At 37.8% G+C, this 23,151-nt stretch overlaps 3 protein-coding genes across 7 annotated transcripts in view; 2 read left to right on the top strand and 1 right to left on the bottom strand.

The window, feature by feature from the left end:
* Window positions 1-11,360, top strand: part of LOC123705278 (insulin-like growth factor 2 mRNA-binding protein 1) — a 78,614-nt gene extending 67,254 nt beyond the window's left edge. For 3 of the 5 annotated variants that reach the window (XM_045653995.1, XM_045653994.1, XM_045653997.1), the window contains exons 3-8: window positions 276-659; window positions 1,134-1,377; window positions 3,539-3,694; window positions 4,277-4,555; window positions 4,744-4,998; window positions 7,161-11,360. In XM_045653995.1, the coding sequence (XP_045509951.1) occupies window positions 276-659; window positions 1,134-1,377; window positions 3,539-3,694; window positions 4,277-4,555; window positions 4,744-4,998; window positions 7,161-7,247 (1,405 nt within the window). In that variant the 3' untranslated portion in view covers window positions 7,248-11,360. Of the gene's footprint in view, window positions 1-275; window positions 660-1,133; window positions 1,378-3,538; window positions 3,695-4,276; window positions 4,556-4,743; window positions 4,999-6,228; window positions 6,515-7,160 lie in introns of those variants that run through there. The other 2 variants (XR_006753289.1, XM_045653996.1) reach the window with 2 other exon arrangements.
* On the bottom strand, window positions 11,311-18,203 carry LOC123705351. The gene is made up of 7 exons (XM_045654095.1): window positions 18,160-18,203; window positions 15,168-15,289; window positions 14,484-14,594; window positions 14,158-14,244; window positions 13,411-13,686; window positions 13,004-13,224; window positions 11,311-11,523 (listed from the first exon to the last, which is right to left on the bottom strand). The coding sequence occupies exons 1-7, from the start codon at window positions 18,201-18,203 to the stop codon at window positions 11,311-11,313; spliced, it is 1,074 nt and encodes a 357-aa protein (XP_045510051.1).
* A 2,914-nt stretch (window positions 18,204-21,117) lies between these two features.
* The window catches only part of LOC123704966 (facilitated trehalose transporter Tret1-like), a 38,501-nt gene continuing 36,467 nt past the window's right edge, over window positions 21,118-23,151 (top strand). The window contains exon 1 of the mRNA XM_045653489.1: window positions 21,118-21,218. The gene's annotated coding sequence lies outside the window, so the exon portion shown is untranslated. The remainder of the gene's footprint in view (window positions 21,219-23,151) is intronic.

Genomic DNA, 23,151 nt, shown 5'->3' with positions numbered 1-23,151 from the left:
ATTCCATACTCCATAGATAAATTAACAAAATAATTCCAATATTAACGTATCTGAAGAGAGAGATTCTTTTAAATTATATTTTCTTGTTGAAGCAATTTTAAGATAACAAACGACAATTTGAGTTTTGTCACTTATTTATTATTTTTTTATGATCGCATAATTAAATTGCGTTGACACCTTTCTCTCATATCGTATTGCAATCGGATAGTTGCGAGGTGTAATCGAGTCCGATGTGAAATCGTCTAGAGCGGATATTGGAACACGTGTGTTTGCAGGGCTATTAATCTCCTGAACGGATTCGAGCTGGAGGGCAGCCGCATGAAGGTGGAGCCGGCCGAGGGCCCGGCGCGCGGGGGCCGGCGTGGCAGGCCTGGCGGCGGCCGCGGCGGCGGCGTACCAGGCACCGGCTCGCGCCCCACCGACTTCCCGCTACGCCTGCTCGTGCAGAGCGACATGGTGGGCGCCATCATCGGCCGCCAGGGCAGCACCATCCGCCTCATCACGCAGCAGAGCCGCGCCCGCGTCGACGTGCACCGAAAGGACAATGTCGGCTCCTCCGAGAAGGCGATCACCATCTACGGCAACCCCGAGAACTGCACCAATGCGTGCAAGCGCATCCTAGAAGTTATGCAGCAGGAGGCCAACAACACTAACAAGGGGTTTGTAGTACATTTAACTCACTATTACATATAAATTTATATCCTTATTGCATCGAACCATGTTTATGATACTCCAACACTATAAAGGACCATTGAATACGATTCCCTCATGCTTTCTATTAACTATGATTGATAATAATATACTGTCGATGTCTGAAAGCCGTCGCCCCTCCGGTAGCCCTATTACGCACGAGGCGAGTCTTCATTACTTAATAGTTCCACTGAATTATTTAGCCTCGGATGACACTTATCGACCGACACGACGCGGACGGTTTAAATAAAGCCAACTTTAATGGTGATTGTATATGTTGCAAATAACTTGTTAAAACAAGCCTCGATAGGACCCACTTTACATATTGAATGAATGTGAACACTTCCATATTGATTGCAATTATTTCCCAGACAATACTATAATTGTTTCCGATTTATGTAATATTGAGTCAGTGTAATTATTTGAGATTTTCCAATTTTCAGTGAGATCTGCTTGAAGATCCTCGCTCATAACAACTTGATCGGCCGCATCATCGGCAAGGGTGGCAACACGATCAAGCGTATCATGCAGGAGACCGACACCAAGATTACAGTGTCGTCCATTAACGACATCAACAGCTTCAACCTGGAGCGCATCATCACCGTCAAGGGCACCATCGAGAACATGGCTAAGGCGGAGTCGCAGATCTCTGCCAAGCTCCGGCAGAGTTACGAGAACGATCTGCAGGTGAATAATATATTTTCGTTACGATATTATAAGTTAAAATTTAAATCGATTAAAAGGGTAGTTTCACAGTTGACAGATATATACGTACTTTAACATACAGTTAGGAAACTAAGCCCCTGCGATGAAATTATGACTATTATTTATTGCTATAGGGCTGTTACTTTTTTGATATTTAACCGACTTCAAAAATAAAGGAGGAGGTTATCAATTCGGCCTGTATATTTCTGTTTGCTTTTTTTCACACATGATTTTGTGGTAATTTTAAGATTAAAACCCGTTAAAATACAAAAATGGTGTAGCCTAAATATGAATTTACAAGAAGAAACAATCCCAATAAAATATATACCTTGTAAAAGTAAATACGTTTTTTTCAGTGCTATATTTCGAAATCTTGTTTTGTTATGGACGCCGAAGGCTATTTAATGTAGGTACCTAAATTATTTATCTTGATATTTGTATGATACATATATTCAATAATTATTTTAAACCTGAATTAACAATACTTGTATGTAGGTATACTTAATAAATTATTTTTAAAACGATAAATTAAATTAGATTAAGGGCCGATTTTTCAATGCCCAGATAAACAGCTAGATAGACTTTATTCTGCAGTTAACAAAATATTCAATTTTTCAATAGACGAATAGGACTTATCTATCGAATAACTACGTTATTTGAGGAATAAATCTATCTGCTGCTCCAACGGCCAGATAGCGTGCTATTCGACGATTAGACGTTTGAGTTGACAACTGACGCGTCAAATTTGGGATATTTTCGTATGTAATAACATAGAGCGTAGAATTTTTACAATAAAGCCTCTTTCTATAAAATAATTATCAATTAAAATCATATTGAAATTGATGTTTTTGATAGTACCTACCTCGATAATAAATAATAAATAACGATCATGCCATTGAAAATTTGCCGGACGCTGCCTTTATGTCGTTTCCATCGTAAAATATATAAATTTTAACACAAATTTAATCAAAACTCTTTACTCGAATCAAAACAATAATCAACAATCATAGAACACAAGATAAACTTAAAATGCACTCCTGACGTGAGTCATAATGACGGTTGTTGACATATTGCAAGTTGACTCTATCCCGCTCTAATGGTTTCGCCACTCCAAGAGCAGAGCTGCCAATATGGAAATATTTGGTCAGATAGTTATTCATCAAATAAATCACGATTGAAAAATAGGCGAGCCGTTATGAGTTAGATAAGCAATTGAATAAATCTATTCGAGGGGTAGTTATTAGACTGTTTATCTGGGCATTGAAAAATCGGCCCTAAAAAAAAACACAAAATATGCAAAAATAAATTAAAAGTATACGAGCATAGAACCTCCACCTTTTTGTTTTAGGATGAAAAAGAAAATAGTTTGACAGGCTTAGTGCTTGACAAAGTGGTAAAGTCACGTAGGTATCGATAAAAATACAATAATTAGGTATATTAATATCTATCTTTTTCTTCCCTAATATTTACGTAATTATATGCACATAAATTTAAATTTTCAATCTAGATTTTTTAAGGTTTCAATTTTTTTTAGATTTTTGTGCTCTTATAGATTGCTTAAGAAATAGATGCGATCTTTAAACAGACTGGACTACTTATAGTGACTATTTGTAGCAATCGTTTTGGTAGAAAATATGTCAACATAATTTAAAACTCATGCTGCCATATCTATAGAAATTAAAAAATAGTCTCTTTTTAACTTGTAGTCAGATACAGTATTTACAAATATCATCATCATCATCATCATCAGCCCATATACGTTCCCACTGCTGGGACACGGGCCTCCTATGAGGGTACAGGCCATAATCCACCACGCTGGCCAAGTGCGGGTTGGCATTTACAAATATATTTATTATTTATTGAAAGGGCTACAAACTGAAACAATCGATATTTATTTAATGTGAATTGACATCACTTTAAACTTATTTCTATACTACGTATCTTTGTTATTCAAAATCTGTGGATGTATCACCCGCTACTATCGATCCCCCTCAATACCCTTAGGATACTCGTAAAAACGCTTGCTTGTGTGCGTGAGCTGTTCCGGACGTTTTGTATGAAGTTTCCTTTCTGTATGTATCTGTATATTGTGGTAGTTTGGTGTACTACTAAACCAGATGTTTAGTAACGTGTGCGTGCGCAGGTGCTGGCGCCGCAGAGCATAATGTTCCCCGGGCTGCACCCGATGGCGATGATGTCGACGCGCGGTTACTGCGGCGCGCCGCCTCCCTTCCCGCCGCCGATCTACGCGCCGCTGTCCGGCCAGGGCGGCGCGCAGCAGGGCGCCGGCGACTCACAGGTGAGCGCACACTCTCACATTACTCATTCAAGAAAAGTAGCTCGCTAGTCGCTACCAAGTGTGTGTGACATTTATTTCATTTACATCGACTACTCTTTAACTTATTTTGATATAGAATATTTTAAAAGCAAACTGAACCCTTTCGTCGTGTGTACTTGAATCGATTTATGGTGTGATTCATGCCGATTGCTGAGTATGGCTGCATACACGAGTCCGTACCGTGAATTTGATGACTCACGAGCAGATGTAGATTAAATACATTCGAGCTGCAATGTTGAGAGTTGAAATGATCGGGCAATCGAAAAATATTGTGCAAATGGATTGTGGATTTCATCCAACAAATAGCTGTTTTTTTTAAAGCTGGTGGAGGTTTTCAATTTGACTGATTTTTTGGATTTCTATTGTGATCTCGGAACATTTTACTGGGTGAACTTATTTTGATTGAAAGTGAGTGGCGACTGGTTGTCCCCTTAAAACTTTGTCCAGTTCTGACCATTTGAAGACTGTTTAGTTTACTGTTAAACTTAAAAGGGTCGCACAAGTGCAAGTGACTAATACGATAATATGGCTTGTGTGTAACAGGAGACCACATACCTTTACATCCCGAACAACGCGGTTGGCGCGATCATCGGCACCAAGGGCTCGCACATTCGCAACATAATCCGCTTCAGTAACGCGTCCGTAAAGATCGCGCCCTTGGAGCAGGACAAGGGTGAGGGCGCCGGTGTGGGCGTCGGCGTCGGCGTGGGCGTGGGTGTGGGCGCCGGACCGGGCGCGGGCGCAGGCGCCGGTGCGGGCGCCGCGGCTGCTCAGCAGGAGAGGAAGGTCACCATCGTGGGAAGCCCTGAGGCGCAGTGGAAGGTACTGTCTTAATACTTATTCATTTATTGTATGTGTCTGCTCAAAACAATATTTATATTCAATTTCATAATATGAAGTCTGTGATTAAATCTAACATAATATATTATATAATATAACAAAACGTGACAACCGTGCGGTAAACCCTCCGAAGATTCGCGTCGACTAATGCGGCGCGTGACACGTTTCAGGCGCAGTACTTGATTTTCGAGAAGATGCGCGAGGAGGGCTTCATGTCCGGCTCGGACGACGTGCGGCTGACTGTGGAGATCGTGGTGGCGTCGTCGCAGGTGGGGCGCATCATCGGCAAGGGCGGGCAGAACGTGCGCGAGCTGCAGCGCGTGACCGGCTCGCTGATCAAGCTGCCGGAGCAGCCGCAGCCGGCCAACGCGGCGCACGACCACGAGACCACCGTGCACATCGTTGGCCCGTTCTACAGCGTGCAGGTATGGCCCGCCGCCCTTGCGACTGTCCCGCTTGGCCCTAGCAGACGTTGACCTGTGCCCATTGTGCGTTAGGCGTGCTAAATATTTTATGTATTTATTACTTGGTAGATATTATTCCTATTCTTCCTGTATTTCGTTGTAGATCGAGCATAGATATTTAACATCCGACGCGCACACGGTACACACCCCGTCCATTGTATTTCCTGCCAATTGCATTACATGCACATTAATTAAAATGTAATATTAGAACGTCGACACATCCGCATTTTTAAGTGATGCAGTCGTTAATTTATTGCATCGTGGATTTACCATCGGTTTTGTTTATATATTAATGTACTTTTTATAGAACAATTCAAATACATTGGAAAATGCATGCTTCAAAGGCGTAATCGCAAATTGGATGTTAAATAATAATTTTCTAGTTTACAATACAATCTGTGTAGCTCGAATCGATGTCACAATGGAAATCTAGTCAATGTCTGGTATGGGCCTCAGTAAAATGTTTTACTGTTTTACAAATGTTGTTGTTTTATACTAACGCGGGTCAAGAAGAATTCCTGTCCATGCTTGAGCGATAATGTATGGAATTCTTTTTGATCAAATCGACTCTGATATTTATTTCTTGCGACTTTTTATATAGTTTCGGATAATTATTTTGTTATTGCTCAGTTACTCGATTAGCTTTTATGTAGTGAATATTTTTTACATTTCCAACTGAGCATTATCAAATAATGAATAAGTGATATGTATAGAATGTTTCATTAACAGTAACTTTTACACCAATCACATACTACACTCATACTTACTGAAAATCGTAATAACTGCGTAATAAAATTAGGAAATGCGTTATATACCGATACACAGTCACTTCTACATAAACATTAAACTATTCTAACTAGAGTAAATCTCATATCCACAAAGTTTTACATACCGGCTTTTTTAAAATACCTTCTTCAATCCAAATTTTAGTTTTGTCATTTCATTTTTTGATTCATTCGTCGCTAGTGTTTAGAAACTTAAGATTTGCGATGAAAGCTCTTAGTGTGGAGGCAAGTGTATTGTGTATGGTATGAACGGAGAGAGAATGTAGCTAGTGCCAAGTCCAAGTGAGGAGATTGAAGATGGAGGCGTTAAGATAAGTACAAAATATGTAAATAAAGGATTGCTGGCGTTGCGAAGTGTTTTGTTACCGGCGACTCACTGTGGCATAATAATTTTTACGTTTTGTAGCAGCCACCAGATGGCGGGTGAACGCGCTCGGTACCCGTTGCTTCCGATTTGACCACGGTTGACAATGAATTGCCTATTAGGACGTCGCAATAGGTAAGTTTCCGTTCCATTGTATTGAGCGAAATCAGCGAATGTTTTTATCGTTTTGTTTTCTGAGTGTTTGTCGACCCTGGACTTGGTTACTACGCGTGTGGATGGATGACGTATGTTGTATTAGATCGGTGCAGGTTGCATTATGATCGGTATTTTTTGTAATCATATACTAATCATCAATTATTATCTTACACTATACAGACATTGAAAACACTGTACGAAAATATTGTTGATAATTAATTCCTAATCTTGTTATGTCGAATAGAATGTGTAGTGTTTATTCATTAGGATTATTTGCTAGCGCGCTATTTATTTATGTTTTAAATATAAGTGAATAGATATTATTTCGTGTAAATATAGTTACTATAAACTAATGTAAATAATAATAATTAATGTATGAGAAATGATCATAATCATAAGAAATGCATCGCGATAAATAATGAAATTATTCATTTCACTTATATTTAAAAGATGTATACTGACGGCGTCACGAAATGTTCAGTTTACTTTAAACTTGGTAAATTTATTATTGTATCTGGTTGGCGAAAGTAATTTTACTTTTTAGTTAATTACGTGTATAATATTACGTGTGTTAAATAAGTTTGATCACATTTTCTACACTCATGACGTCGGCAGAATAAGAGTTAACATTCGGAACCCTCACACGGATCGACCCAAAATTAAAATTACCCACTGCTAATTTAACTTTGTACAGACGATCGTCCTCCCACAATCGTGTCTGATCGATTGGTATCGTGAGGTATGCGAGGACTATCGTCTGTGGGGCAGCGGCGGTCGATCCGTGGTCGGGCGGTGGCTGACGAGAGCGTGTGTTGCAGTCGGCGCAGCGGCGCATCCGCGCGATGGTGGCGCAGGCCAGCGCGCCGGGCCGCCACCGCCGCGCCGCGCAGCCGCCGCCGCAGTAGGCCGCACCCGCCGCCACCCGCCGCCACCCGCCGGGGCCCGCCGTATCCGTTGTAGCGCCGACAGATAACTAGACCCCGCCCGCCTGTCGCTCCTCGCGCACGGACCGACGATAGCGCCGACTGACGCCAGTAGTATTTCACCTGTCTTGTAGCGTACGCATTATTTGTTTCCATACCCGTTCAGTATTGATCGGTCGACCCGACTCACACGTTTTATAATAGTTCCGCTAGCGTGCGAGATGAATTTATGTACTGGTCAACAGTTGGTGTCTATTTATGTTTAATGGATGGTATCTATAGAATGTATCTATAATTGATTTATAACTTACTCATTTACAGTATATTTAGTAGCAATTAAAGATAGATGTTATAGACTGGTCGTCTACCAAACTTTGTAATCCAATCTATTTACAATTATCTTTGTAAAAGTCAATGTTTTTTAAGTCATCAATTTTGGCCAGTTATGTTGCCGGTATTGTTATTGTAGATAGATTGAGTAGAGAGATTGGTACTTACTCGGTTTTCACATGCAGTGTCTCATTTTGATTGTGACTGACTGAATATTGATTTTTTTTCTAGGGATAAAAGATAATGTAACAATTATTCATAAACAAAATGAGTCAATGTCCAAGTGGGAACTGAGCTTACGTGTAATCCTTTGGTATTAAAAACACGCAAGTGTACAAATTAATTTAAAACGGTTGATGTGAAGTTATTCCATCAGACTTGAGAACAGTATTGCAAAAATTTCATCTTTTTTTAAATAGTTGCAATGTATACTTAAAAAATGTCAATATTCCATTTCAACCACCGTTTCGAAAGCTTATTCGGACCTACAAATCGATCACTGCGAAGGTTCTAGTTATTTGGCGCGCATATACCAAGTGCACACCTTCAATACATGTTCCTCGTTTGCTAGGACGGTCGCGTGCGATCCCGCGGGAGCTGATTTTTATTTTGTCCTCAATTTAAATTGTATAATTTTCCCTATTAATAATTATTAGATTCCTTCCTCAAGCGCCGACGTGCTCGCCTGTGGATCGCACCGATTTGACTCGCATTTATAAAACTATCAGATTTAAACAGATGTTTTTTAAGTGTAGAATATAATTGTATAGGTAACTTGCGTAAAATCTAGTTAGGATTTAAAATCGTACGTAACTTCGGATACGTCGGCCCTACTGTAACTTTTTAATATCGTAAAGCTATGTCCCTACCGCGCTGATATTTTTGTATTCGCCCAGGCGTCTCCACCGCCGGTGGGGACACACCTTTACATTATATGTCTATATTATACATATATCTGTTTAGAAGTTGTGAATTCTATAACTGACGATATAAGACCGGAGCGCGCGCTTGTAAATAGCAAGGAGTCCTCTCGCTCGTTGTTGATCGATGTATTAACTATTAAACTAGTAGTAAATAAATATTAATCTTTCCGCAATTATACATGTTGAAGACTATTATATATAACTATATATATTTTTCATATACAATTATTTTTCATATAAACAGTTGACCCAATGAGATATATAATTGTTAGATTGTTTTCTTACCGTTAATATATATCCGATGGTTACATTGCAATAGTTATCCATATTAAGTTCTTATACAAGTGTTAAGTAGACAATGCAATTATACAGACGTGTATTTTGTTTCGTTATTGAGATAGATTAATCTGTTACATAAGATACATACGGTGTGTGGGTTGTAACAACTCGGGACGGATGAGTCGCAGCACTGAGGCTCGCTACGGAGCGTGGCGAGGACGCTCCGCCGGTTCGCTTTACCTGGCCGCTACACATATACGTTCCACTCGATATTGATTGTTGGACGTTGACTGCTGGTTTACGATTTATTTGTATAAGTGACATTTGTTGATCGTTTTCTTTATAATTTTGTTAGCTTTATAACGGTTTTTTGTGTCGTCGCGTTAACAGGGCACTCGGCCGCGCCGCGCGCTTGCAGCGCCAGGCCGCACGGCCGCACGGCCGCACGGCCGCACGGTCGCTGCGGCCGCACGGTCGCTGCGGCCGCTGCAGGCGCGCCCACGCGCCCCGCGCTTGATGCGACTCTAGTATTTGTGTTATTATTGTGCCAAGGGAGATATATTGTGAGATTAAGATTTAAGTGAATGATATCAAAATTGGAAAGCTTAGATGTTTATATTTATGAATGTGATAATAATATATGGAAGTTGTGGAACTGGATGTTTCACGTTCTAGTTTCGATCTTGTCATCTTAAGTAAGTTAGTGTATATTAGTTAGGTGGCAGCAAGCTCCGGACACGAAACCAGCTCTCCGAGTAGTTAACGGGACTTGCCCGCTCCGCTACACCTACTTGTGCCGATTGCCTTTCACAGAGACGCTGTTGAATTTTATGATAATGTTTCAATTTGAATAATTTAATTATATTATTGCATACAATAGCTTATTCCGGAAATAAACTATTATATTAGTAATCCTTATTTCAATTTATTTATATAATAAACAATTTATTATTATAATAATTAATAATTTATAAGGTATCTCTGTGAAATGCAATCGTCACCCTGAAAGCGCCGATCTCGCTGTATCAAACCACTTCCAAATATTATTAATAAATCTCGCAATTGGACTACGAAAACTACCGTTCCACTGCGCTTGGGTAATAAAGTGGGTTTCTTAAAAGTATTCAACGATTTGTATTACGATGTATCGGTATATTCTCAAACTAACTTTATGAAGCGGGCAGCCCGCGTACCCAGGCGCAGGGCCATGTATAACCACGTGATCAACTGATCGATCTGGTCAGTCACACCCAGACGTGTTGACGGAAGGCGCGCGCCTGCTCCGACGGCGCGACAATCGTACTCCGCTACGAGTGCGAATCACATCTCTGCGATTATACACACGCTCCGCATTGACGGTCAACGTTGCCGTGCCTACCGTAAATCATGTAACAAATAATGATAACTATAAAGTTTGTTATATTTTACGTGTTGAACGAGCGCAACGTTGACTTGCAATGAAATCTAAGAGCCAGCGCGCACGAGCAACTTTGTCTCCGCAACTATTTTGTCTCTCCCATCTCATCCACGCAATTGTATGGGGAGTTGCGTCGCTACGTGCGCGCACTTTCATACTAGCCCATGGGTGGGAGAGACAAAATAGTTGCGGAGACAAAGTTGCTCGTGCGCACTGGCTCTTAAGTATGATATGAATAAAATTTATATGAAATCGGAATCGGATGAAGATCGGTACAAATCACAAATAAGCAGCGCGTTGCCCGTTGAGTTTTTTTTTTCTATTTTTTGCTTTTTGTTATATTAATAACTCAATTGTGTCGTGGTCCGATCGGGCCGCTCGGGGCTCAATGGGTTAAATTGTGTATGCGGCGGGCACGCGTTGTGGAATAACGAATATAAGTTGTAAGAAGGGGGTGGCCGTCAGTTCTTATTGGAAGTCCCGGCTAGCTTATGTCGATAAGCTTCGGTCGCATGACGCGCGCGTTCCCTTCTGGCATGTGCACGTTTTGATTACATTGTTTGATTTCGCTGGCTCATTCATCATCGTGTACAATCGGTATCAAGTACTTGTGTACATTTTTTTTTAACATTTGATTGGTCCTAATTAAAAATCATCGGTGCAAGTCAATTTGACAATAAATACATTTTATAAATCTTCTGTATAAGGTAGAGATTTTTCACAACGAATTCTGACGAGCCAGCGCTTTCACGCCGGACAAAATTGTTGTAACTACGTTCCATACAACCTGTATTCGTTTTTCCTCGATTAGTATTAGTACAAAGATGCGTACTTAAATTATAACAGCAGTGTTCCGTTCGGCCGAAACGTCGGCTAATTACTTGACACACATTCCATAATGTATTTTTATATTCGTCATGGTGTCACTCTCCTCGGAGACCGGGCGTCATCAGCGGGCAGGACCCGAACTGCACCACTCCGACAATATGAGACGCATAACCTCCAGACCCGAAACGTTCACACATTTAATTATTATCAGCACGATATAGTTTCTTTCGACCACCGATTACTACTTCGCGAGGTGTTTAATTTAATTTTAAGTGATTTGGTGAAAGTTTTCGTTTTCGAGGCAGAGGTTTATGTCGGGCTCCGCGCGGCGGCGGAGCGCGGCCGCGAGCGCCCCCCGAGGCGCGGGGCGGCGCCGCCGCACGGCCGCAGGCGCGCGCTCCGCCGCCGCACGGCCCCATCGAGAAAACGTATACAATGAGAAGCAGTTAGGACTGAGCGCGGAGCCAGCCGCGCGGCAGGACTGTGTACATATAGGCGTGTGGTTATTCCTTCCAAGTAAAGCAGGAGTCGTAATGCTAGCCTCATTATGATTTGATTTTGTTTAGCGAGCAGAAATGAATAGTTTTTAGTTTATTGTATCGTTGTGAAGTAGTGTTAAGTTATGGCGGGCGCGGGCGGGCGGCCCGAGACTGAACTACACCTGCCGCCTCGCTCGCGCTCCGCCAGCCCTGTACCCCTTTCCCTTACCCTTACATGTCATGTTCGCTTATTACCTTTATCGTTCTTGTTTGGTTGATTGTACTGTTACATTAATTATACTTTAATTTGTAATGTGTGTAATCAGTTTTGTGTATTTGGCGTGTGATCGAATGATTTTCGATTTGATTGTGCGTGCTTGATCAGGCGCATTCCGAGTGAGGCACGCGTCCCGAACGGCATGTAATTTGTGTAATATTGATTGAATAATAAATAAATGTTTACGGTATGTATTAGTTGGCGCGCGGCGTCGTGTTGATGCTTCTCATATCGTTAGGTCGCAGGTACAATAATATATAGAAGTTTTGTTTACGTTCACTACAGTTCACGCAGGACGTTCACACATGTACCACACAAATTTTTCTTTACTGTTATTTTTAGAGCCATTTTTGTAATTGGTATAAGTTCTGAAACTAATAACTACCTCAATATTACTAAATGAATATGATAATTATCTTTGTGCATGTTTTTGGGAACTGAATTTAAACTGAAATTTCAATATAGTATAAGAATGCTATTTTCACCGTAACGGAAAATATTGTCAAATTTAGGTTTCTTAATGTAATAAAACGATGAAAATTATTTTGTGCTTTTATTTCAACTCCTTTTCTTAATTTTAATTGACGCGATCATTTGACACAGTATTTGTTATGTCTACACATTTAGCAAACCAAGTTACACGTCATAATAGTACATAGGTACGTTGATTGAATCACGAACTTTAATAAAGTTACCTAGCAAATCTACATAAAGTATATCGAGATGACACAGTACCCACAAATACTGACCTTCCTGCATTTGTATTACAAGAGATGATATATTTACAGAGACGAATATTCTTAACTAGCAAAATTTTTACCTATTTAGGTAGTTGTTATTCATTTATATAATACAACGGAGCCGGCTAGAAGATGAGGCGATTTATCGTAATTTCTACCAACAGAATACCAACGCATTCATGCGGCTTTTCTTCGGTTGTAAAGAATTCGCGCTTCGATACATTTCGCCTCTGCGCTATTCTAAATTGACCCTAAAGTGGCCTCGCTAGGTAACGCCCCATACCTACTCAAGTTCATAAATGCTGCTGCGCATATTATGTATAATACTCATGATCTATAGAAGATTTGAAGTTATAAATATTGAACTAGATTCTAAATTATAGTGCGACATAGAGCGCTGTCCGGATGGAAGAAGCAGAATGCATTGTTCTCAGGCAGTGGTAGCGGATACCGCCTGCTAGTTGCCTGGTGGATCCTCATTGTACCCCTGGTGAAGTTCTCGAATTTTGTCATTCTCTCTGTTTTAGGGCTGAGAAGCGGCGCAGAATAAAAAGCATATTTCTTAACTTTTGGGGTTTTGAAATCTTTCATCTCATTCATTATTTCCGAAGCGACCTGCTCCATGACTGGATCTCTGGTCGTTTTTGTGAACGCTTTTTTATGACTTAGTCCGACATTTTTAAACCCTGGTGGAATAATTTAGCATTAGTATGAAAACGATTATTTGCATATGAATGAAATAGATCTACCTGATCCACAGCCTGTTGTAAATGATATTACAAAATGAGAAAAGTATGGGTACATAGTCTAATTTATATATATATATTATTTATATTTTCTATAAAATATATCAAAAAAGTTTTAAATCTTACCCAGTTTTTTAGGCGGTAGTTCGTTTTTCACAGGATTTTCGAGTTTCGTATGGAACGATTGTTGTGTAATAATAGCCGTAGAGTGCTCTTCAGTGGTATATATTTTACTTTTGGGACTTTGACTGGTTGAAGATGTTATCGATATACTCTTAGATGTCAAAGTTTGTTTCGTTGTTGTTTCCGTTTTTGGTGACGTGGTGGTAGTTGTAGTCGATTTGGGGATGTCGCCGCCAGGATGTGGACCGAATGCATCTTCGTAATCTTGTCTTCTGCTTTCTTAAAATAATGTTCACTGAATTATTTACCCAATTAGACAGGTTCATCTAATCAACAAGAACACACCTGCAAATCATTGCGATTTCGGTACATACATATTATATGGTATATTACGTAGTGGAATTGGCAATAATAGCGAGCGAATGAAATCATTGGTCATTGGCCGGGGGTTGGGCGGAAACCATCCTGAAAATGAATGATTACGCCCTCCCCTGAACACCTCACGCCACACCCACGAGTGGCATTTTGCAATAAAAACTTAACGCAGTAGTTAGTTTGCATAGGATTGGTAACTCATGTAATGAATTGAGTTGCTATACTTTTACAAAAACGGACAGTATTCTGTATTGCTTAAAATATATAGCCACGCATTTGGTTCCGCATAACTCAAAAATTAGTTTTGTGAAGTGTAAAAAAAAGGAATATGAATAATGATTGTAACTCAACATCAGTATTACATATTAAACTTACTATATAGTTTTCTTCGTGACACCACAGGATGGGGTGTTAATAAGTTGCCGTGCTGAACCCCAGATCTTCTGCCGTCAGTTATCGGTGCTGTGCAGTAAAAATGTAATACACTATGGTAGTCTGACGTACCTACATTCAAGTCGAATCGTGGCCTACCTACATTAGAATTACCTAGACACAGTTTTTTTCATCTCTAGGTACTTTTATTTAAATCTGTGCGGTGGAATGTCGTAGGAATGAAAGCATATTAGGTACTGTCGTAATGGAATCAATATTTATTTGATTCCATTTGCACTGACTACGTTTTTAGTTTCATCTATACTTACATATTGTGTCGGTAGGTTCAGTCGGCGGGCAGGTTTCGTCGTCAACAGAGCTTCGAAACTGTAGCTCACGTTTACGGAGAATTATGTTCTCGCCTTTGACTCTGGCGTATTCTGTTGAAATGCAGAGACCAATAAACAGCCGAATGTATATTATATAAATAATGCATAACGATCATTCATTTCTACAGGTTTGCAATCAAAATAAAACAGTAAAATACCCCTAAATATGCTTATTACGCTTATTTAGAAGTTGAAACTATAGTGACGTAAACTAAAATAAGTAGGTATACAGTACTTCTTAGTTACACCCAAGGTTACACCATAAAGATATAAAATCAGATTTTTAGTAACTTTTTTTGTTTTGAAGAGAAGGATCAAATACCTACCTATAAGAGACTCGCTCATGTTAGAAAACATCGTAAACAGTTTTTAATCAACGGTTTGTTCTCAAATTCAAATTCGTTTTATTCAATCAAACTTAACCTAACCTTAGAGCTAAATACATTAGGTGTTGTACATATTATGTTTAGTGATAGGTATGTATCAATCATCGGTTCGAGACTGGCATCTTTGCTAGGTTACCTAGAAGGTTACAGTTCTGTTCTCGAGTTAGCTAGTACAATATTACATATTATACTACAATAGTAGAACAAAATGGGTTCTCAAAGAGAAGTAAGTAGTCACCAGTCTTCAACAGGTCTACGAGTAAGAGGGCCTGCTGCAGCGGGTCCGCCTCTTGCGAGCCCGCCGCGGCCACCAGCTGCAGCGCCGCTACCAGCACGCCGCACCACGCCACCACCTCCCACCTATATAATGCCATTTGATTTATACATTTATGTTTATTTTGTTATTGAATGAAAACTGTTCGCAATAAAAAGTTTTATTGTTCCATTTTTGTGTGATAAGGATTTTTAAAGAGAAAAGTATTGAAAATATTTGTTCTTTAGGTATGTAAAACATTCCTTTTTTATATTTTGTACCTATACTTATTAACAGAGATAAGTGGTTTAAAAATTATTTACGTTTGGTACTTCAACAGATTAATAACGTAGCTGTAGGTAGGTATAGGAATACTACAAAATAATAGATTATTAATTATTATTATACATAGGCCATAGCCCATACCGCCATAGCTGTTGATAGTGTGATAGTAAAATCTTATTTCAAACCAAATACAAGTTCAACTCAAAATCTATAACAATAACTATGGATGTTTTCAAGACAATATAATTTATGTAGTAGGTAGGTAGGTATCTTAGATGCTTCTTTTTTATTCAAAACTAGCCGCGCCCCGCGGTTTCATCCGCGTGGCTCCGCTCCTGTTGGTCTAAGCGTGATGCAAAATTACAAATTGACAAATTGATAAATAAATTTATTGTTAAATTTTCGATTTCGAATGTCGATTCTGATTTCTGACTGATGTAATAGCCTTCCTCGATAAATGGGCTATCTAACGCCGAAATAATTTTTCAAATCGGACCAGTAGTTCCCGAGATTAGCGCGTTCAAACAAACAAACTCTTCAGCTTTATAATCCATACTAATACTTGTATACGTAGTATATTATTATTAGTCTGTGCTAATACTAATATTATAAATGTGAAAGTAACTCTGTCTGCCTGTTACTCAATCACGCCTAAACTACTGAACCAATTTTCATGAAATTTGGTACGGAGATATTTTGATACCCGAGAAAGGACGTAGGATAGGTTTTATCTCGGAAATCCTACGTGAACGGGTTTTTCTTTAAAAACGCGGGCGAAGCCGCGGGCGGAAAGCTAGTATTAGTATAGATTTCACGTAATAACATCAAAGAATAGAGAATCAAGAACTGTACATTCTGTTCAAAAAATTCCAAGGATTTTCTACTGTGACCAGTCATTGATTGAATCCGCCATTCGTTCTGCTCTATTTATGTATCCTCACAGATAAACCTACGTATTCTATGCCTATTAATAATTGAGTACAATTTGTTAGTTACCTATCCATCTTTTTTGTGTGGTAGGAAATATTTTCAAACTAGCTTCCGCCCGCGACTCCGTCCGCGCGGATGTCGGTCTTCGCGTGGATGGTTTATTTCTCCATTTTGAGTAACTCTGACAATTAAACATCTTATAAATATCTATTGGACCCAAATACGGCTAGGCCTATAATAATACGCAACGTGTGTTCGCGGTTCTACAGAACAACGTCTATAAAACTGAAAAGTTAAGATTAATTTTTTTCTACATATTTTTCCAGGATAAAAAGTATCCTATTTTACGCCCAGGATAATAAGGTATAATTATACCAAGTTTCATCGAAATTGAACCGTTAGTTTTCACGTGATGCCTTCACATACAGACAGACAGACAGACAGACAAAAATTTTTTTAATCACATATTTGGGTTTGGTATCGATCCAGTAACACCCCCTGGTATTTATTTTTTCAATATTTTCAATGTACAGAATTGACCCTTCTACAGATTTATTATATGTATATAGATAACTATGTACCTAATTGATTTCCTGACTACATTTATGTTTTTGCCGTCTCCTTGAGGCTCAGTCTGGCTGCTGGCAGGACACCGAAGGCTGATCATATTGTCCACAAAGAAAGTCGTTAACGGAAACCGATGAAAACTGAAAAGGCATCTGCCTCATATCCTGCAAGGGCACAGCACAGACTTTTATTACAAGTTTACTTACTTACTTAACTTACTTACTTAATTACACTTAGATAATATTCAGTAACCTGTGTTATCCTTATAAATAAACAACAAAATTATGCAAAAAAAATAATTATGATATTATGTACTGTTCAACTTTGTCTTCAAGCAAGCTTCACAAGAATTTTCATTAGCTTGACATGTGGCTTGACAACATGGTGGGGAATTCTCAAAAGGTAGTAGTTTATAAGTTGCAATTTAATATAATGGACAATACTTATTTAACCCGGCGTCATTGTGGTAGAAAACAGATACGCGAACGTTGAGGTGGGTCAATATTACCCATATATTTTATAGTTGTTATTTTTAAACTTTTTGAGAAAATTAGTATTTTGTGTTATTATTATAGGTTATAATAGGTATACTGGTTTTGATAAAATAAAATAAAAATAGTAATTAACCAACGTTTTATTCACTTTTATCAACTTTGACATATACTCATAAAAATAGGAACAAAATATAGACCTCTTACGTTTTCATGTAATTACTACGCTAATAACCAGTAATTTTGGTTACAAATAGCATTTTTATAAACTTTAGTCTAATATATTAGAAAAAAAACTTTAACAAAGCTATTTAGAATCTTCATTGTAAATGAAATTAATACAGAAAGCCATGATGCGTTCAGGACAAATAAATTTAGGGTAAGCTTGACAAAAATGTTTTGTTTTACTATTTTTATTTCCGGACACACTTAACAATATCTTTTGCGGGAATTGCAGGTGGCTCCTCTGATGATCCACCAATAAATACTCTGATTCTTTTGCCCATTTGTCATTGCAATCGATCAATTCCTGGCGAATTTTCAAATGTTCTAAGACCAGAGCAAGACCTAAGTTTTTCAAAAAATTACGTCGCTTATCGTTTGGTTTGTTTTTATTTATGCGACGTATTATAAGAGGATTAATTCCTGTGTGTCCAACATGGCATAAAAATTGTCAGGGGCCACCTTTTGGAGTTACGACTCACATTATATTATGAGGCACAAAGTTCATCAGCGACGTCAACCCCATATTTAGTTTTATTGTAAAAGGTATTGAATTCGGGTTTTCGCTTTTCTCCGCTTGAAACACACTCCGCACTCTAACATGATCCTCTTCTTCTACTTCATCATCATAATAATAGTCCGGTCTATTTACACATTCAAGTTTACATAAATTCCCATAAAGCTGAATATTGGCATATTTGTTCAAAACATCATTATAAAGAAAATCTCAAAAGTCCTCATCGTTCCGAGGTGTGCTAAAAATTTGGCACGGGGTCAAAGGTCAAAAAAATGAGTTTTTTGCGATTTTTAGCGAAACGGTGAGTTTTTTCGCAAAATTACCCCAGTACAAAATTGTAGATCACAAAATTCTCTACAAAAAATATATCAATAATTTTTTTCCTAAAAGCCACCATTTTGGAGATATAACGTTCCGAAAAGTTGGATCAGTCGTAATCCCTCTATTTTGCACACGTTTCCACGCCACCTATGAGGTAGTGTACAAAGCGCGGTTTTTTTAACGTGGTTTCCCCAGTAGGCCTATTCCACGGGTCTGCTGAGATTTTATATGTTTTAAAACTATTGCAAAATAATATTATATATTATAGTGGGCAAAAACAACGGCGGTGTAATTAAATAAAATACTTAAAATAAAAAGTTAGTCGTCTGATTCATAACTGTCCAAGATTTCTGTTTCTTCTTCTTCTTGATCTTCTTCTCCTTCTTCTTCCTGTTCATCCTCTTGTTCTTCTTCTTCTTCTTGTTCTATTTCACACGTAAACTGCCCCAATAGCGATTCCTGATCGGTATCAAACGAATCTTCAAGAGTTGGTGACTCAACATTCGAGCATGATCGGCCTTGACAGTGTGTGCATGCCAGGGAACAAAACAGTCCAACTTTTCTGCAACCACATTTTGCACTACACCCTTTCTTGCAGTTGCAAAATATTGTGTTGAGAAGTTTCTCAGGTGCTGGTGGAAGTAAAGTTTGAACTGGCTCTAGTGTATTGTCGATCAACTTCCAACCCCAGTCTTTAGGGTCCAGCTGATTACCAAGCCACACTTGAACTTGGTAATATACCCGAAACAGATGTTGATGAGCAGCTACTGAGGTTGGAGGAAGAGAAGCTAAGTTGACTTGTTTTTTATTACGCGTATTTTTCACGAAAGATGTGTATCGCAACTTATCTAAGCAAGTGGTTTTTTTGGGGGCTCCGTACATAGCAAGAAGAAATTGAACTCCGTTGGTGATAACATGTTGTTGAGTTGAATTACCATATATATATGTGGCGTACGTGTGCAAAATAGAGGGATTACGACTGATCCAACTTTTCGGAACGTTATATCTCCAAAATGGTGGCTTTTAGGAAAAAAATTATTGATATATTTTTTGTAGAGAATTTTGTGATCTACAATTTTGTACTGGGGTAATTTTGCGAAAAAACTCACCGTTTCGCTAAAAATCGCAAAAAACTCATTTTTTTGACCTTTGACCCCGTGCCAAATTTTTAGCACACCTCGGAACGATGAGGACTTTTGAGATTTTCTTTATAATGATGTTTTGAACAACTATGCCAATATTCAGCTTTATGGGAATTTATGTAACCTTCCTCCTGATTTTAGGCTTAAATAGACCGGACTATAAGGTAAGTCTGAGTCAGACAAGAGTGTAAACCCGCCATGATACGTGATATTTTCTATTCTAACCGTTTATAGTACCTATTTTATAATAAGTAGCTGTTGGACAAACAAAAACATTAAATTCGCAGAAACAAGCAAAAAAAATGTTTGCAGACACCAAGAAATAACACACAACAGTAAAAATAGATAACTTAGCCATGGCGCGAAATTGTTACATCAATTGTGAGGATGGGTCATATTTACCTTTTTCGAAAATACACGCGTGTAGCTCCCAGTACACTCGACGTAGAAAGGATTTCACTTCCAAAACGTTTAATGTCCATTATTAGCTCCAGCTACTACAAAAAACAGCACAATCGTGCACGTAATTACAAAGATATTGTAAATTATAAACAAGCCGGGTCATTTTGACCCAACCTCAATGACGCCGGGTTAAAAAAAATATCTTCATAACTCTCGATCTCCAATCTACCTATACATATAATAAATCTGTAGAAGCAAGCTAGTCTATATACTAATATTATAAAGCTGAAGAGTATGTGTTTTTGTTAGTATATTATCTCAAAAACTAAGTACTAGTCCTATTTGAAGAATTCTTTCGGTGTTAGATAGCCCATTTATCGAGGAAGGCAAAAGCTAGATAATATATAATATCATCGCGCTAAGACTAACAGCGGGGTCCACCATATTATATTATAAAATGATCCATGGTAATTTATATTTATCTTGCTCGTGTTGATTCGCTCGAATATCACTAAACAAACAGCTACTTCCTAGTGCAATTAAACTTTTATGATTATTTTTATGTGCTTAAAACCAGACGTTTAGTGCAACAATTATAAATCAAACTTCGTAAAGGGCGAATTAGGTATTTCTCGTAAAAAATTTGAAATCTTACTAACTATGTACCAACAATAACTAATGTACAATAATTATTATTGTGTGAATTTACTTATTCAATTGCATTTCTTTTAGCGACCTTACCTACTTTCTTCATTTGCAATTTTTACGAAGAAAATCTAATTAGCACCTTATTATAAAATGAGGTTGAGGGTTTAGTTATTCTTTAATCGTCACGGATCTAGCACAACTTTAATTTGTAATTGTAATCAATCCCTAATCGATACATTGCTAACGTTCCGGACCGTTAAATTAATAATGAGATAAAAACGACCGTTAAATAAATTTTCTATGTAAATAGTAGATAAATGGGATTAATGGGTAGCGAGGAGACAATGAAACTAAAAGTAAAAGGTAGGTAGGTCGGGGTGCCGGAGGATCTGGCTGAGTGCCTAGTTGCCGCCAGCCGCCGCCGCGGCCGTCCGCGAGTGTTGTCTCGGTGTCGCTTTGGGGTGGTCGTGTTACGTGCTCGTCTTAGACCGTATTCGTGAGTCGTGTAAAGGTAAGTCGTTTCTGCGATTTGTTGACATGACGTGTATATTTTAATGAACCCGGTTAAGATGCCACGTTTGATTATGAATAATGATTAATTGTCATCGTTGTTCTATTTATTGTTATTTTTAAGTGAAATATGAAATTTAATTAGAAAAGACGAATGCAAATGAATGTGTAAATCAATGGTTAAAGAATTGGAAATTTTGAAATGGTTGCTGTAGATTTTAAATGTTTCTTATCGTATTTGTAACTATTTACAATATTCAGAAATAATTTAATTACTACCCAGATTTTTACATGCTTACAAGAAGGTAGTTAGTATAGTACCTATCTTTGGAACGTTACGTTTTTTAAATTTAAATTAGGAGTGTGCATGGTCCTTGCGAATGCATTGCAAAAGCGATTTATTATATTTTTTTAACTGCATTATAATATCACAATATCAATTGTGTTATCTTTTACATGTATCTCAAGAGAGGTTTTATATAGAATTAGTTAAATATGCTTTATTTCGTATCTAATTTTAATAACTATCATTTTATTTAAAGAATTAAAGAATGTTATTGTTCACGTTGAAATACTTTCTATTGGAGCTGATTAGGTATTAGTGACAATTATTATTAATCGAGTTTAAAACAAGTGTTAAGTATATTGACTCATAATTTTAATGAATCTAGATGTATTTGCAACAATTAATGTCTTTACAATTTTTTTATTTCTCCTGATACCTACGCATTATTTATAAAAAAAATAAAATAAAGAAAGTCTCTTAAGATATATTAATCCCACGTGATAATTAGGAGCAAGGATATTTAAAGACATTTGACAATACTTCAGTTCGGGGCCAAAAATTTAATTACCTCTTTTATTGAGCCTAATCTATGGTTTTATTTATTTTTTAACATTCCTGTAATTAGGACAAGGCCAAGGACGAGAGGCTTGTACGATTTCGAGACTTATCAATCAATGAATTTTATCACTATTACATTTTAATATATAAAATATTACAAAATATTTGAATGACCCTCCTTTTTAATGCGTTGAGTACACCTGCGAGATACTTATGGTCTAAGATCCGAACATAAGGCGAAATTCAACGGCGTGATAATAGAATGAGACCAATTTTATAATAAATTTAAGTCTATTAAAAAATGTATTAAAAATGGGTTGACTGGGAAAATCCTGGACAGGACTTTTTTAATGAATTAAAAAAAAACATTTTTTTAATTAATTGCAGTATCAAGATAATAAAAAAAATATATAATAAGACTTAAAGTATGAAACCTACAGAATGTGCAGTCATAGTCGTTTTCTAATATTTACCGGGACAAACGGCTAGGTTGGCAGGTATAAACAGGTATATTGTATGTCGGTAGTATGATTTTATAGCAATGCATAGGTATTGCTGTTCTTATTTTCTATTCACGTTTCTATTTCTGAACTGTATAATTATTAAAATAGTACCTAGTTACTTACATGTTTCTATGGAGATACCTTTTGTAATTAATTATATTACTTATAGATAGAATTTTCTAAATCAGAAAGTGTGTTTCTATGTTTGTATGTTTTATTTTCACGCCGAAACAGCTGAACCGGTTTCGATGAATTTGACATTGGCGACGGATACAAGGTGCTTTTTGTTGCTCTAGCGGCGCGCGGAAAGCTACCTACTTATAGTTTCAACAACTCATTGAGTAAATACTTCATTTTGTGCTGGTAATTGGAGTTTGGAGTTCTTCTCAAACGTTTGAAATGTTTCCGCAACTATATTATATGAATTTATTCCATTCATTAAAATGATTATAAGTTTGCCAACTTTAGATGGAACTTAAGTATTTTTTGTTATTCCGAAAAATATATGGACTAGCCAGGGAGCTGAGAGGACTAACACAAGTATACCTAATGGAAACAAACAGTCAATCTCCTGAACATGAGAGAGC

This window comes from Colias croceus, chromosome Z (genome assembly GCF_905220415.1).
Source record: "Colias croceus chromosome Z, ilColCroc2.1".
NCBI classification, from domain to species: Eukaryota; Metazoa; Arthropoda; class Insecta; order Lepidoptera; family Pieridae; genus Colias; species Colias croceus.
The sequence above is the reverse complement of the archived record's forward strand: the minus strand, read 5'-3'. Positions and strand labels throughout refer to the sequence as shown.